Source organism: Ascaphus truei, chromosome 2 (assembly GCF_040206685.1).
Source record: "Ascaphus truei isolate aAscTru1 chromosome 2, aAscTru1.hap1, whole genome shotgun sequence".
In the NCBI taxonomy this organism is placed as follows: domain Eukaryota; kingdom Metazoa; phylum Chordata; class Amphibia; order Anura; family Ascaphidae; genus Ascaphus; species Ascaphus truei.
The window spans coordinates 276,310,346-276,323,884 of record NC_134484.1 but is presented as its reverse complement, the minus strand read 5'-3'; the positions used below and the strand labels follow the sequence as shown (position 1 = coordinate 276,323,884).

Here is a 13,539-nt window from a genome sequence, read left to right as displayed (position 1 = left end):
TGTCAGGGACAAGTATCATTGTCGGAAAAGATTTGATGATATTAGGTCCAAATTGAAAAAGAAAATACAAGACCAACGCGTGCATGCTACTGGCACTGGAGGTGGGCCCACACCACAACGTCTCATATTGACTCCATTGGAGGAGCTGCTTCGGCCAAAATTACTTACCGTCGTCGTGGAAGGCTTGGCTGGTGACCGTGACATTGGAATTTATCCGTCACAATTTCCAGCAGGTGATAAATATTACTGTACTAGGCGTGTCGTTGCTTACAGTTATTTTGCATAGTTACACTGCTTTTTATACTGTCTTCACAATATAAGCATACCTGCATCTATATATGTATATGTCTGATTCTGTATATATATATCTCAAAATAGACATATATGTAGTAGTCCTACTAAAAGCAGTAACTAATATAGCACGTGCCATTGCGTGCTCATTTACATGTGAATTCCCAAAATGCATAGCTGCAGTGGAAGCAATTGATGGTGGGCGAAGATGGGGAACAACAGGGTAGTACACGTGTAACACATGTTCATGAGAAATTATTAGTAGCTACAGGTACAGAACAGAAATATGTATCATATTATTGTGTATTTTATTGATTTTACTCCGACAAACATGACATTACTGCCTATTTTAAGCATGCATCAAAGAAATTGCATGTAACGGCCTACAAACATCACTGGCACTAACACATCTATAGTTGCTTAAGAAAAGGTCCATTTTTGCTTTATGTCATATACAGACAGCATAATGAGGCACACGTATCATATGTTATGTCATTGTTTTCATAACTTAAACACTGCAGATGACTACTTAGCTCATCTACCATTGTGTTAAAGCAGCTGCAATTAATATCTCATCACAGCATACACTTCAACAGAGGGGGTGGGGTTCAGCACACACACTAATTACAGCCTCATTTCACGGTCAACTTAGTTCACACCATTTGCACCTGTTTCAAGTCATTGAAAGGTGTGGCTGATTAGGCTTTTTGGGGAAGGGAATACCTTTCTTACAACCTGAATAGCACAACTGAAGTTAATCACACTCATTTGAAAGCTTAACTCTAGCTACTAAATGCCCCAACAACTCATTACTTATCAAAGCGTACGTCACACATTAGTTCACTCATATCTATAGTTGAACTACTATGAAAGACACATTATCACACACTGCATGTGTTGTCTTGTTGAGTCACAGCCACATTCAGGTGTGCCACATCTTCGATTAATGTACCACACATATCCTCTACCAAAAACAACACTTTTTGCAATATGACCACCTTCATGATAACCATTGTGAATGGTCATCTCATGATAGTTATGTACATTATGATACTGATATCACTACACAACATATGATTTTTATGTACTCATTTAATCTATTTATCCTCACGCATTACTGCAGAAACATAGTATGTTGTATGTTAGGGAACTCAAAACTTCTAAGTACACAGGCATGTACATTGTTATTACAACTATTTATGTTCACTTTCACACACACATTTTCGGTTAAGGAACTGATGTTGTTAGTTAATCATAAATACAGAACATACAATAAGTGTTTGTTCAATATTTACACATGTAAATGTAAAACTTATGTTATTGTTATATATAGTTGCCCCTGGAGGACATGTGTCACCTGAGATGGAACAAGTGTCTTCACCTGGGTCAGCCAGCTCAACACTACTAGAAGGTGAGTGTATCATTTGCTGGCCATATAATATGTGCTCTTCTATATGTTATGTTGTCATGTGCATTATTTGTTTTGCACATCTTCTTTAAATAGGATTACTTAGTGTCAGTGAAAATTAAGTGTAAGGCAACATGTATTGTGTTAGTGATGTTAATTATCATGTAGGACTTCTGAGTTTAGAGCAACTTTTCATTCATTCATATTTCATACTGAGTCCAAACATTATTCGTAAGTCAAGGTAGTTTTTAATGAGGTTATAAAACGTATGCTAACATGTTAGGTGTTACTTAGGACACAGTACAATTACATAGTAACACAGCATACATTAACATGCCATTTAATAATGTGTACATTTCTTTTTAGAACATCATGGTGATGAGGATGATGAGTATGATGAGGATGACGCCACAGAAGAGACTGAAATACAATCATGTGACCATGAAGAGGTGCCAATAGAAACTGTTGTACCGCCAAATCGTCCATCAACTTCCACATACGATGCAATTGTAGCTTCAGAGGGAAAAATAGTGGACGCAGAAAATCGTCGCCATTCAGACATGATGACAGTGCTGGAAAGGATGATTGGACTGCAGGAAGAAACAGTATCACAATTGGCACATCTCCACAGAGTCTTCATTGAAGTGCCTAAACAGTTGCAAAAAATCAACACCTCATTCGAAGCATTAGTTGTTCAGCAAACACAAGCTAATTACTGGAGAATGACTAATGTACCACAATTCAACACCTCCCAGCCAGGATCTGTTCATGCAGGTCAGTTTTCACCACATTCATCTGATATTCATTCACCAGGCCCAAATGTTACCGGTCAAGTAGCAGACATTGCTGTGCAGGTTCCTGACGACATACTACCACTGCCATCTGTACAAAATCAGCAGCTGACACCTACAAAGGAGCCCACAAAAACAAAATACAAGCAGTTACTACTGACCAGTTTTTGGTCAAAAACAACAAAAGACACACATGAAACAGACCAACCATCACTTGTGCAGTGTCTACCAACTTGCTCACAGTCACTACCCAAAAGCCCTGTAGGTGAGTCGCTGCCCAAAAGCCCTGTAGGTGAATCACTGCCCACAAGCCCTGTAGGTGAGTCACTGGCCACAAGCCCTGTAGGTGAATCACTGCCCACAAGCCCTGTAGGTGAGTCACTGGCCACAAGCCCTGTAGGTGAATCACTGCCCACAAGCCCTGTAGGTGAGTCACTGGCCACAAGCCCTGTAGGTGAATCACTGCCCACAAGCCCTGTAGGTGAATCACTGCCCACAAGCCCTGTAGGTGAACAGTCACTGGCCACAAGCCCTGCCCGTGAAGTGCCAGAGGCCACTCAAAGTGGCTCTGTTGTGCCTAAAGTTGGTGGCAAAAGAAAAAGGAAAATTCAAGAGACAACAAGCAGGCCTGTTACTCGCTCGCAAAAGGAACAAAAAAAATAAATGTTATAATTCAGAAAATATGTGTTTGGCCTTGTTTTGTTGACTTCAGATTATCTAATTACTATTGTATGTATGCTGAAGACTGTGTTGTTTCCAAACTTTCAACTATGTTCTTGTACACGTGAAGGTTTGGAAATGTTAACACTCATAATTAATTGTGTTATAAATATTTATGTTGTAATCGTCTGTTCAGTAATGGTCCACCAGGAGCCAGTTGCTAAGTTTAGAGAAGCTGCCATTGACTTTGCAGCAAAACATTGCATTTGGGTGTGTTAATTGATGTAAGAATTGCATATGCATATTAGTCACATGCAATTATTAAAACACCTAAGTAAGTGCAAACATCTTTCTTGTACGTGTACAGCAGGATTATGTGTAAATTATTACTTACCTTTGCCTTGCTTGGCCATTGTAATTTTGTCCTTTAATCAGTTGTGTGTTCGTTTCTATAACATCTCAGAATGTATAATAATATATATACACACACACACACACACACACACTGAGTGAGTGTGAGTGTGAGTGTGTGTATATATATATATATATGTATATATGTGTATATATATATATGTATATATGTGTATATATATATGTATATATGTGTATATATATATATGTATATATGTGTATATATATATATATGTGTATATATATATATATATATGTATATATGTGTGTGTGTATATATATATATATATATATATATATATATATATATATATATATATATATATAGTACTATATAAACTGGTATACACAAACTAATACACTTCATGCTTCCTTGTGAAAGCACACTATTTTAATAATACAGGCCTAATGTTTGAGAAATATCCTAAGTATGAGACTCTAACAGTATTGTGCTTAAACAAATGTTTATTACTTAATTCAATCATGTTTCTCACCATTTAAATAGGTTTCATACAAGGTATACTTAATGCCATCAATGTTGTGTGTACTCCTGCAATATAAAAAAAAAAAAAATATTATATATAAATATATATATATTTTTATAAGAGATATATTTATATATATATATATATATATATATATATATATATATATACACACGTATTTAAACTCATGCAGACAGGGAGTTAACCAGACTTTCACATACACACAGAAATGTAAGCGGGGAAAAAACATTTCTTTTTGCAGGTGTGTTTTTACTGATATGCCTGGCTAAGAAATATTTTCACACACTGGCCTTTGTTAGTTTTCAAAAAAACACTATGTGAACGCATTCACAGTCTAGGGATGTTTTTCACAAACGAGATAAAAGAAGGAGAAATGTTTCTCCCACAGTCCCATATCACGAACCACAACTGTTAACCCAATTAGACAACCAAATCCAATTGGCGTTTGAAATAAGGAGTCAAAGTAGTTACTTTTGTTGACCTTGACAAGGAAAAACAGGAGTTTGTTAGCCATTCAGCACATTCATTTTGATGAGCAAATAACACAGACCTGCACACAGCTTTTGTGCTACTCAGACATGGCTGATGAATTCGTTAACAATATTAATCCCCTTTTAGGGTATAAGTACATGATCTGTGAAGCCATCTTGAACAGTCGCGGACAGAAAGCAAGCACACGCCAAATCGATGATTTCATTCGAGCAAAATATCCTTATTACCAAGACCGTAAGCATGCACGGAATTTTAATTCCTCAATAAGATTCACTTTATCAAGTAATGACTTTTTTGAACGTGACCAGGATAAGCTACAACACACCTATGGTTTCTGGAAGATTGCCCCGGAAAAACAATTTATCCTGAAAGACGGCACTTATATTGTCGTGAAAGGCATATTTATTCCTAATGGCAATAGCAATGTATCCGCTACTACTGATCCGTTTGAATCGATACGTGCTGCAATATCTGCAGCCTCCATTCCTGAAACCCACATTGTACAAGAACAAAAGTACTATGATTATGTACCAAGCCTTTCAGCTGAAATTGCATTGGAATGGGAACCGGAAGAAATGAACCTACCTCCCGACCAATTATTTGAAGAAAGCAGTGGCGATTCCTATGAGCGCATCCTGGAGGAGATATGTGCCATACTGGATTCAGCGGTTGGGTTAAGCGTGGATGAAAATGGCTTGCATTTCTGGAGCGACCAGTTGCAGCCAGGCGAAGAGTTAATTCTAGAAGAATGGTAAATATAACAATCGTTATGCGTTGACTCTGCGTTTAAATTTTTTTTTTTTTTGTAACCACCATTTTCACTTTCAATGCGTGGATACAGCGTAACATTGCAGACTGCATAACATGTAGCGATCACAAACAAATTGTTTCCTAATACAATATAGTAGGACCTGAAAGAGTAGTACACATTGCTGACGGAATAAATATACGTACTTTCCTATCCCTTTAAACATATTAGCAACATTTTACCATTACTCTAACACATACCTGTTTTGTTATCATGCAACATCTACAACATTGAAAACCGGGTCCACCACGTATGACGTGGGACCCTTGTCATGGGCCAAGGCGTCCTTAAAAAGGATTACTGATGTAAGCCCCGCCCCCAAGCGACGTGCGCGCCTCAAAGCCTATTGGCTGTCATGTTTTGTTATAGTAACGGTAACTGCAGTGTGTGATGCGTGCGGCTCAGTGTTTGTAGGCGTACCCTGGGCGTTAGCCGAATGTTAATTGAGTGGGAGGAGTGTTAGCGTGCGTTTCACGCTGGCTTAACATGACGTCACACGTATTGCATTTGCGCATTGTGTTATCGGCCGTGCTTTCTGTTCAAACACGTCTGTTTAAAAAGAATACAGATGTACTCGTTTAGAACGAATGTAGTTTCGTCTTCATTGTATTTGAAATAAAGATGTTATGTTTACTGGTATTTTCAACATGTATTGAACGCACAACGTACGCTTTGTTTTGCGCATGCGCTAACAGTTAGTGGAGCCAAGCGTGAAGTGCGTGCGCACACAAAGATGTGCGCGCACATCTTTCAGTATACAGGCAACGTTCACTTCTTATACATAGTTATGCCTGCTACAAATTTAAAGAAACATTACATACTGATGAACAGTTTTACTTCTAACATATAAGTGAGTGACGTGTGTATCTACACAATCATATAGAGCTGCGTAACGCGTTGTCACGGATGCATATCTAGTAAGGTGCCATCTTTGACCATCATGTGTTTGCTGTATTTCAGAGATGTCGGGGAAGATACAATCGGATCAATGTATGATTTCAGAAGAGTCTACCTTTATATGAGATGATTGTGAGGAGGAGCCACCGACTACTATACTACATATGGAACTAATTTTATATTGCTTGCAGCGCTTATTAACAAACAATTAAAAATGTGATACCCTTATGCCTATATTGCATAAGCACTTAATTAACATAATGATGTTGCAAAAGAGTGCCTCATGAATTTTTATTGAGTGTTCTTTAATGACTACTAACATTTTATGACATGCTGTGTTTTATATATAACAACCATTCCCACTCTGCTAACACATTTGTGTATTCTAATATGTAATGGAACGTATGACTGTCGAAACTATGTAACAATAATAATAATAATATGAGCATGTTCATGTATAGGGCTGCTAGTTGTACGCAGCGATTTACAGACACATGTTTCAGCCTGAGGTCCCTGGCCCGTGGAACGTACAAATGTTTTTTTGCCGCATGAGGCACAGGGAGATAAAGTGACTTGGCCAAGGTCACAAGGAGCCCACACCGGGAATTGAACCAGACTCCCCTGCTTCAAACTATCAGTGCCAGTGTGTGTCTTTACTCAGTGAGCCACTCCTTCTCCCAATGTAAAGGACACTTACAACCAAGTAGCCATTTATTTTTAAAATCTCTTGTTACATGGGTATGTAGATAAAATGGTTTGGGACTGTAGCAAATAATGTTACTGGCCAGATGTTATGGTCCCCTCCAATGCATGATGTTCTGAATATGACATCACCATCATGTTATGAAGTACGTTTCTGTGTATATTTCATTAACCTAACTAACTATAGTTTACTGTGTTTATTAATCGTTTAGAAATACATAGTATAGTCAATATGATGATATAAGCTACCATAATAAAGCTGGTGTTATCATTTGTCGGTGTTATACATGGATCCTACACCAATTGATAGAGACACAAACAGTTGTCTTAAAAAGTGTGTCTATGCTAGTGATGAATGTGCTCCCGTAAGTAAACAAATAAGTACAGTTATCCCCTTTTCTCCAACCACCTCTATATTACATTAATGGAAATTATAAGGAAACATACATAAAATGTGATGAAATGTGAGTAATCATTTTGTAATACAATGCACATGAAAGCTCAAGAGTAGCTAAATGCATATACATGATACAGAAAGTACATATATGTAACATTTGTGTTTAAACCAATATGTTGGGTTTTTAGTTCCAATAATTATAGGAAGATTGAGGTAGCCACATCTTATGAGAGATGTCAGCAAATATACATACCATGATCAGTCATACTGGAGATATACCTATAATGCAAAGGAACAATATATAAATTGCAAACATTGACATGCCATCTTCAGTACCGTAAACAACACAGCAAAGTGTGTATTTGGTGTTAAATGTACAACACCATGTATATTTCATGACATTCAAAATGTAAATCAGCCTGGTGTACACATCATCTGGATGTACATGTTACACTGCACCAATAACATTGTATGTAAGCATACTAGAAGCATGAATGATTATGGGCATAATATGTGTTTTGTCTTAGCATAAGGAATAACACAATGCTAAAATATTATTGCTTTGTTACCCAAGTTGTATTCACATACACACAACTAAAGTACAATTGAAGAGGGATTATATAACCTGTGCAACAATAACATACCGGTGCCACATCCCTTTGTGCACACAGCAGAGAAAAGAAAGGTGTGCAACCCATATTCATCTGTGTCCTAACAGAAGGTTATATAAAGAAACATTATTGTTAATATAACATAATTAAACTATAAAAGTAGTACTAGGAACATATGAGTTTGTACTTACAAGAAAAAAATGAATTGATGAGATTCTGTCGTGTCTGGCCACCACTGGCTGTTTGTTCATTTTCAGCAGCTACATGGGTGGGATGCTCGTCTACCAAAGCCTCAGCTAGGTCTGACTGTACATTGTGCCTGAGTGCAACATTGTGCAAAATGCAACAGGCAAGGATAATATCAGACACTTTTTGAGGCTTGTATAGAAGAGCCCCACCAGTTCTGTCCAGACACCTAAACCTGGTCTTGAGTAGGCCAAATGTCCTCTCTATAACAGATCTTGTAGATATATGGGCTGCATTGTACCTGTCCTCTGCTTCAGTTTGAGGGTTTAGCACCGGAGTCAAGAGCCACGGCCTAATTCCGTATCCTGAGTCACCTATAATGAATGGAGCACACATAAGCTGACATTAGTGATCAAATTGTACAATGCCAACATTCCTAAATCAACATGTGTTTTGTGTTAGAACATGTAAATATGTACTCACCCAGCAGCCAACCAGGTTCAAAATGTCCCTCTTCGAACGCATGGAAGACTGAAGAGTTCCTCAGGATAGAGGAATCGTGACTGGAACCAGGGAACTTGGGTACCACATGCATTATCCTCATCGTCGCATCACATACCACCTGTACATTGAGTGAATGGTAGTGCTTCCGATTGCGGTACACATGCTCACTCTGACTAGGTGCAATCAAAGCAACATGTGTGCAATCGATTGCACCCAGCACAGATGGTATCCCTGCTATATTATAAAAGCCAGTCCTGACTTCCAGCCACTCTGTCGCCTCTGTAGGAAAATGAATATAATTCCTAGCGCGTCTATTGAGTGCATAGAGAAACTGGGTCAAGGCCCGCGAGAATGTAGATTGCGAGACCCCGCCCACTATGCCCACAGTTGTCTGGTATGACGCGGAAGCAAGATAATGTAATGAGCACAGCATTTTAACAAGCCCAGGGACTGCACGACCTCTGGCTGTGAAAAAATCTAAATCCCCCCTTATCTCCTCATAAAGAGCTAAGATTGCTGCTGAACTCAAACGATAGCGACTTACAATCTCCTCCTCACTCATCCCATCTAACAGGGTTCTCTCCCTGTACAGACGCGGACGAGGCACAAGTTGTCTCCTCTGTCTTCTCCTCTGATCTCCTGTCCCTCTACCTGTCCCTCGGCCTGTCCCTCTCCCTGTCCCTGTCGTATCCGCGTCACTGTCACTGTCCCTCGGTGTGTCCCTACCTTGCCCTATATGATTCTCTTGATCATCAAGCATGTCATAGAAAAGAATGTTCCTGCGTCTCCTAAACATTCGCAACATTTTGAAATGAGTAGCTGTGAATGAGCAGGTAATGTGCGTCCTTTAAATAGGTATGTGATGATGTCAGGTGACATAGTAAAATGCAAGGTGTTACATTAACATAATAAAGTACTTCTGTGGCAAGCTGTGTGCACTTGTTGTTCTAAGTATTTGTTGTGTGTATTCTGCAGGGAATGATGATATTTGGCAATGATGTGACGTGAAGCTTTGTACAAAGATTGCTTGCAAATAAATAGTTGCATGTGCAATGCATGTAACACTTGTGAACGCAAGAGTCAGTCATGTAATGAGACAAAAAGGCTGAGATTGACGTGGGAAAAGTTTTGTGTAACATGTGTAATTATCCATGTTATTGTGACATGTTGGCAACAATGAATAGTCGTGTGCATATGCATGCATTTGTGTAAGGAGGATAGTTGGTATAGAATGAGTTTACAAGGTGTCCCAATGATGAATTACTGTACATGTGTGTATAAGTTAGGTTGAAGTGCTTGTAATGCAACGGTTACAATGTAAACATGCAATGTGATTGAGCGTCCAATAAGTGACGTCATGAAAATAGGGAGGACCCAAAAGTATATGTAAACATGAGAATACAGATGTACATGAACGTTTAAAGATGCTTGTCACATTACAAGCATTGTGTAATGTAAAGGAAGATGAATATACTGTGTATGTGTGACATGTGTGACATGTGTGACATCATGTAAATAATTGTCGCTGAGTTGAGTAAAATGTGTGATATGATGTGAGGTTCTCCTTTAAGAGTGTAGTATAGTATTTTCCCTTGCCACATCATCACATGATGAGTAATGTGACCCGCAAATGCTGAAAACATGTAAAAGTCGAATGTTATGCAAATAAGACACATCAGCTGTGACACAATGCAGGGAATGCCCCCACACTGTAATGCAAATCCCCCTTGTATTGTGAGCAATGAAACGTAAACAGTACTATACTGTTATACGTCCCCGCTCCATAGACTCCATTGATGTACAGAAGAGTTTTTTTTTCTAAGTGCCGTTCCGGCAGCCTTAGCGATCGTTCTCCCGTCCAAAATGCCAACTTTAGTTGGCGGGAGAAATCGGCCATAACATCTCAATTTCGTAGTGCCGATCAGCCCCGATAAGCTGTTTTTTTTTGTTGAATCCAGCCGATTTAAAAAAGTGGCGATCAGTGTCGAAAACAGGCTTATCGGCAGGCGACTGGCCATAACCAAATTATCGGCTCCGAAACCTGGCGATATGAAGCACTTATCGGCGCTTACTGAATCTCAAACCCAATTTTGGCTATAACATGGCCATATTTCCCTTATCAACGCTTACTGCATGAGGCCCTAAGTCTCATGACTGAGCACCATTATAAAGATTTGGTTTTCTTCACATATATTCCCACCTTTAAGCTTATATTGTATTGCACACACATATGTTTTTTATACACATTAATAATATCTAATAATTCACTAAGTATATGTAACACTCATTTTTATAGGCTTATCCCCATTTGGTCCATATTTGATACAAATGTCACTTTATAAAAAAAGTTTCTATATTTTTTTTTTTTATGGTTGTTTTTTTTATGTTTCCTTTATATAAGTTTGTTGTAGAATATCCGTTTCAGCTGAGAGTTACTATGTAGTAACATACTTTTTTGAATGATCAAGTATATATAGTGCATGTTCCTTTAATCAGAGCACTCACTGACTATACTGAGAGCCCATTGCGCATGTGCTATACTTGCCAGGTGAATTAGGTTTAATTATGGACTCATATATAATGGACAATGATGGACACAATGACAGAACCCCTGAGGAAGAAAGCAGCACGCTTTCGAAACGCGTAGGGTGGCATCTTTGGAATCCCACTGCAGCACTGTGGTGATTTCCCCCCTTCCCGAACGGATCCGGTGACGAATCAGCTGTTCCAGGCAGACGGCTTTACCTATACATCAGGCGAATCTGCTGTAGCCGTTCTGAACCTATCTGCATGTCCTGCAATACCAGCTGATAGAAGCTCTACTCACACACGCCGGCGGGCGTGTGCCACGCTCCATCTACAGACCGGATCGGTTGCAGTAGCTGTCTGAGCAGCAGAGAGGGGATACTCTCAGATTTATCCACCGTCTGTTTACATCTATCGTCCGGTGAGTGGGTATTTCACCCATTGCAGCAGTGTGTCCATCGGCATTATTTGTCCTTTTACCCAGTTTTTTATTTTTATTTTTTCTATGTCCTGTATATTAATATATGTATATTAAATGTTTTAATTAGCAATCACCTGTATCTCAGCTGATACTTATTAGTTATATATTGTGTGTCTATATGTAGTTCTCCCCCCCCCCCCTTCGTCTTATCTAACAGTATCACGCTATGTATTGTGTCTTTCTTCTATTTTAAGCACATCACTACGTCTGGAGCCTATCCCTGGCTATTCTACTGGTTGGATATATATCCTTTTAACCACAGGCGCCTTGTTATACATATCCTTTTCTTCTATGCTATCATTCTGACCAGGGGGTCAGAATTTGTATTTCAGGCAGCCCCTTATATGTGGACTACATTCCCCATTTAAGGTTGTACAATATTAATTGTTTTATCATTTTATTGTTCTAGTTAGCGCTACCTATTCTCTGTTTTGCAATTGTCACAAACTGGTATAAACCCATGGGAGTGGCAAAGGCTGTTTTGCATTTGGACTTTTCCTCTAAGGGTATTTGCCAGTATCCTTTTGTTAAGTCCAGCGTGGCTATATATTCCGCGTTACTAAGGGCGTCAATTAATTCGTCCACCCTTGGCATCGGATATGCGTCAAACTTGGATACCGCATTGACCTTTCGGAGGTCCACACAAAATCTTACCTTCCCATCGGGTTTAGGGACCATAATTAGTGGACTACACCACTCACTGCATGATTCCTCAATCACTCCTAAGTGTAACATTTCTTGTACCTCCTTCTCTACCAGAGCCCTACGACTTTCAGGCAACCTATAAGGATGGGAACGTACTTTTACCCCAGGTGCTATCTCGATTGCATGGGAAATTAAGTTAGTTTGTCCTGGTAAGTCAGAAAAAACATCATGGAATTGTGTAATTATTGCTAACAAGTCCCCTTTTTGTTCAGAGGACAACTATTTACCCATTGGGATTTTATCGTCACTCACGATGTTCTCCCGTGGAGGCTGAGGACCCAAGTCCGTTTCCTCCTCCACCGGGTGGATGAATAGAGACCGCTGCATCTTCCAGGGTTTCAGCAAGTTCACATGGTAAATTTGTTTACCCTTCCTGGACCCTGGTTGAGCGATCTCGTAATCCACATCACCCGTACGGCGGAGAACTTCGAATGGCCCTGCCATTTGGCCAGGAGTTTACTCTCGCAACTGGGTAACAATAACATCACCTGGTCTCCCGGGTGAAACACTCTCATGCAAGCATTCTGATTGTAATGTATCTCCTGACTGTCCTGGGCTGATCTAAGATTCTCCCTGGCAAAATGGCCGACCACATCTAGGCGCTTCCTAAGGTCTAGTACATTTGCAGGGTATTCTTAGAAGGGGACCGCTGTTCCTCCCAGGACTCCTTTAGGAGGTCTAGGATACCCCGGGGTTGGCAGCCATGGAGCAATTCAAATGGAGAGAATCCCGTGGAGGCCTGGGGAACTTCCCGCACGGCAAACAGCAGAAAAGGGAGAAGTTCATCCCAGGCTCTCTTCTCTGAATCTACAAATTTCCTCAGCATCCCTTTTAGAGTTCGGTTAAATCTTTCCACCAATCCGTCAGTCTGTGGATGGTAGACCGATGTCCGAACAGACTTGACCTCTAGTAATTTTAAGACATCCTGCATCAGTTTAGCCATGAAATTTGTACCTTGGTCTGTCAACATAACCTGGGGAAGTCCAACCCGTGAGAACAGTTCCAACAACTTGTTGGCTACTTGCTTTGCCGTTGCTGTTCTCAGGGGGAACGCCTCAGGATATCTTGTTGCATAATCAACTATTACAAGGATAAACCTGTGTCCTTTCGCAGAAGGTTCTAGAGGTCCTACCAAGTCTACCCCAATCCTCTCAAAGGCAACT

At 39.6% G+C, this 13,539-nt stretch overlaps 1 protein-coding gene and 1 long non-coding RNA gene across 2 annotated transcripts; one reads left to right on the top strand and one right to left on the bottom strand.

Annotated features, from left to right (window-relative positions):
• The first annotated feature begins 1,441 nt into the window (after window positions 1–1,441).
• Window positions 1,442–3,156, top strand: LOC142488661 (uncharacterized). Its single transcript, XM_075589079.1, has 2 exons — window positions 1,442–1,702; window positions 2,066–3,156. Exons 1-2 carry the CDS (start codon window positions 1,606–1,608, stop codon window positions 3,151–3,153), a joined length of 1,185 nt encoding a protein of 394 aa, XP_075445194.1. The 5' UTR covers window positions 1,442–1,605; the 3' UTR covers window positions 3,154–3,156.
• LOC142488662 (uncharacterized) lies at window positions 2,296–5,295 on the bottom strand. The gene is made up of 3 exons (XR_012799566.1): window positions 5,145–5,295; window positions 4,056–4,111; window positions 2,296–2,605 (listed from the first exon to the last, which is right to left on the bottom strand). It is a non-coding gene; the product is annotated as an uncharacterized LOC142488662 (long non-coding RNA).
• Between the last annotated feature and the right edge of the window lie 8,244 nt (window positions 5,296–13,539).